Genomic DNA, 3,570 nt, shown 5'->3' with positions numbered 1-3,570 from the left:
TCAGCGTTGCCGCGAGCTGGAAAAAAATGTATCAGTTGCCAAGCAGAAAAAGTATCAAAAGCAAACAAAACTGTTGTTTATTAAACTATTATTTAAAAAACAAATAATAAATAAAATTTTATAATTAAATCCATAGTTATAAAAAAAATTATATATCTTGCTTTTGCATAATGAAAAAACAAACTTATAGGGACCCTAAACCACACAAAATCCTTGCGCAACCCGAGACTTGTACAAGTCAATATTGTGGAATTTACTACAGCATAAAATTGCGCAAACCTTATTTTGAAGAAACGTTGCTCAAGTAAATATGTGCAAGAAATATTAATGTGCGTTGTATATATTGATAGCTTCATCTTTAAAACGTAAAAAAAAACTAAATTCAAAAAAATATATTTTTTTCGATATTTCGTAATGTTTTTGTGTGGTTTAGGGGTCCTATAACAGTTATAAGAGTTACCCAATCAACTTATAAATATCTATATATAAATTGTGAGACTTCAAATAACAATAAAAAAATATTAGCCTTTAGACTAGTAGTACTATTCATAGTTTTCGAAAATTCATTTCTGCCAGCCGAAAGTATCAAAATACGGCATTTGGGAACAAAAAAGGATCAGATATTAAAATTTAGAAAAACAGTATTAAAAAATATACAATTGTACCAAAACGGCAACGCTGATCGTGATGGAAAACGTAGTTAACATCTTGTCGTCATAGCGACGATGGAATTAACATCGTCAGCCGAGTGAAAATACTGCTAAAGTAACAAAGGCAGCGCCGCTTGTGATACCCTTGCTTGCCTCACCGCTCGTGCCATAAATTCAAATTGGTTGGATAGTCGACATGCGTCTTCTGTATACTGTTTATTCTGTGCTGGTACTTATTAGCAAACTAATAATATGTATCACTTTCTTTCGAGTAAACAATTTTTTTTCTCAATATAAATGGAAAAGTGAAATCAAGATATACATACATATACATATGTATAAATATGCACATACATATGTAGCTACTAAATATTGACATTCGATATAATAGTGATGATCTTTACATTCCCTACAAAATTAAGAACGATCACAATGAGTCACTGTTTTTGCACGTTGTTTTACTACTCCAAACGATATCAATTTTTTAATGCTCCACACACTCACACAAAATCATAATAATACATCACACGACTGATCTTCGTACATGTGTTCATTTAACAGTTACATACATATTTACGAATATGTACATTTATGTATAACTACCTGGAGGTTTTGTGAAGTTTCCACTTATTTGCAGGCTCTCGAAACTATGGAAGCCCACATCCGATTTGTCGCGCTTGCAGTATGACGTCGCATTGCCTTTTGTAAAAAATTCACCATCCTCACAGCAGCGACGAATGCATGCCATACTCTGGCAGACGCGCCGCTGTTGGCAAGTACGGACTAAAAAGCGCTGTTCGCCCACATCATGCACATTGAACGGCGTCGTTTCGATTGTCTCCATGCAGTATTCGGATAGCTTGAATTTTTTCCACTCATTACCAATGGCAATGGCTAATTTGCCGTCGATGAATTTCAATTCTTTTCCACTTAGCTGATACTCCACCAGCACCATATCATGCTCACATTGCACCGCGCCATCCACGAAGATGGCCCACTGTTGCAACAAACTGCCATAGCGTTGAAAGCTCTGCTCGACCACACTTTGTATGCACATCTGAGATGCTGTGTCGTATACGTAACGCAGCGGGCAACACTTGTGCACGACGCTCAGTGATTGTAGCACCTCGCCACGCGCGGGTGGACAAAAAATGGCCGCAAGTCGTTGATCGACACTTGTAAGGCAGGCGCTGGGTGGCAACTCCACCTCCTTGTCGCTTGTTAGGAAGAGAAATGTTTGCCGAGCACATTGCGGCACTTGACCGGTGAAATTACCGTCCTGGTCTAGCTCGGGCGACTGAATGTGATAGCCATAGACTGGCGCAGTGCGTTCGAAAACCTCAATGGAATTTTCGGTTTCTTTATCGTTTACCTTTTTTTCATCACCGTTATGAAATACATTACGACACTCGTAAAGTTCGGGCCTAAAGAAGCCCATATTGAGCTTGAGAAGGGACCAGCCCAAAGGGCAGCATATTGGCGCGCTGACCAAACGGCGCGCAGCTGCAGCGCTATCCTCAAGCACGCCCAGAACGCCTGTGATGTGACTGCCAGCGACGCATACCAAAATCAGTGCCAGCAAAGACATTAAACTGCAATCGATGGAGGGGGAGAGGTGTGGGTCTAGATGTCAGCGTGAAATAATTACAAGGGCGGAATTATTTAACTTTTTTTTTATGTTATAGAGGTAGTTTACACTTCACATATGCTTTCTTCGGTCGCGATTTTCAGAAATTTTTAACAAAGAGACGCACTTAAATTTTGTAAGCAGGCAATAATTGATCGCTTGAGGATCACTTCATTTCAAAACTGTGTTGTTTTAAGATAACATACACCATGCTGCCGTCAACAATAACAAATTCTTAACACAACACAACCGCGTTGGGCCAATCAATGCTCATTTACGATCGTTTATCTAATCAATACGTATTTTTTTTTCTTAATTTTCAATTGTAAACAAATACAAAATATTTATGTGTGCAATTTTTCGTTCACGCTATGCTCTTTGCATTGGGTTCACCGTAACACCTTCGAACAAAATCAGCCATCGCCACTACACGCGCGGCCACCTTAAACAGCCGGAAGAATTTGGTGGCGCTTTGTGTCTTTTGCTGAATTTACCGTCGCTGCAAAATAGATCCAGACACATCCATACACCACCGCGTTTCTCAATTGACTGATTGACTCGTTGGTGGAGCGCTGGTAGTGTAGACCGAATTTTCTTGTGGCAATGACGCAATGGCTATAAGGCCAATGAAGAATATCTAAGTATGGCTGAGTAGCGTGCCTTCGGCAATGCGAGGGAGCAAATAGTTTAGTATTCGCTAACAACTTGAGGAGCAAATAATGGCTACCTATGTATCTCAGTAAGTACGCAGCATGACTCCAAATAGTTGCACCACAAGGAAATCGCGACTGTAGGCCCTTAACTCATTAAACGCGAAAGCAAAAGAGGAAGTTGAGAGGAACCAAATGTTGTAGGACACTAAAATAGAGGATATGTTCAAAAACCCATAATATAAAGTTTCTACCTCTGTAGGACCTGAAACATATATGAAACACTCGTGAATCTTTGTTATGTAATAAATATTTTAATAACAACAAAATTACTCCACGAAATTTGAGCGTACATATATGTAACACTAGCGTTTAAAGAGTTAATAGCAACACTTAGATGAAATTGAAACTAGAAAAGTGTGTATGTATGTTGCATGTCTTTTTTCGGATTAAAAAGCGTATATTGCTGCAAGGTGTTTCTTTTCGCAGTGTCTCTATTTAAAAACAAAAAAAAAACACTTTTATCCCACTTCAAAAAAAGAAGGAAGGTTTTCACTTCATCGGAATATATTTTTATTTTTTTCTTTATGTATGTTACCAGATAAATTTGGACCACGTGAACCGTTTTCGATAATTTTTATCG

The 3,570-nt window shown here is 38.3% G+C and overlaps 1 protein-coding gene across 1 annotated transcript; it reads right to left on the bottom strand.

Moving 5' to 3' along the window:
* Positions 1–1,253: 1,253 nt before the first annotated feature.
* LOC118736646 (G-protein coupled receptor Mth2) lies at positions 1,254–3,135 on the bottom strand (the record flags this gene model as incomplete). Its single annotated transcript, XM_036466692.1, is given in 1 exon segment — positions 1,254–3,135. A coding segment is annotated over 1 exon segment (985 nt), but the record flags the coding sequence as incomplete, so codon positions are not given.
* Between the last annotated feature and the right edge of the window lie 435 nt (positions 3,136–3,570).

The sequence above is a fragment of the Rhagoletis pomonella genome, unplaced genomic scaffold (genome assembly GCF_013731165.1).
Source record: "Rhagoletis pomonella isolate Grant_MI unplaced genomic scaffold, Rhpom_1.0 Rhpom_scaffold_00003, whole genome shotgun sequence".
Lineage (NCBI taxonomy): Eukaryota > Metazoa > Arthropoda > Insecta > Diptera > Tephritidae > Rhagoletis > Rhagoletis pomonella.
The sequence above is the reverse complement of the archived record's forward strand: the minus strand, read 5'-3'. Positions and strand labels throughout refer to the sequence as shown.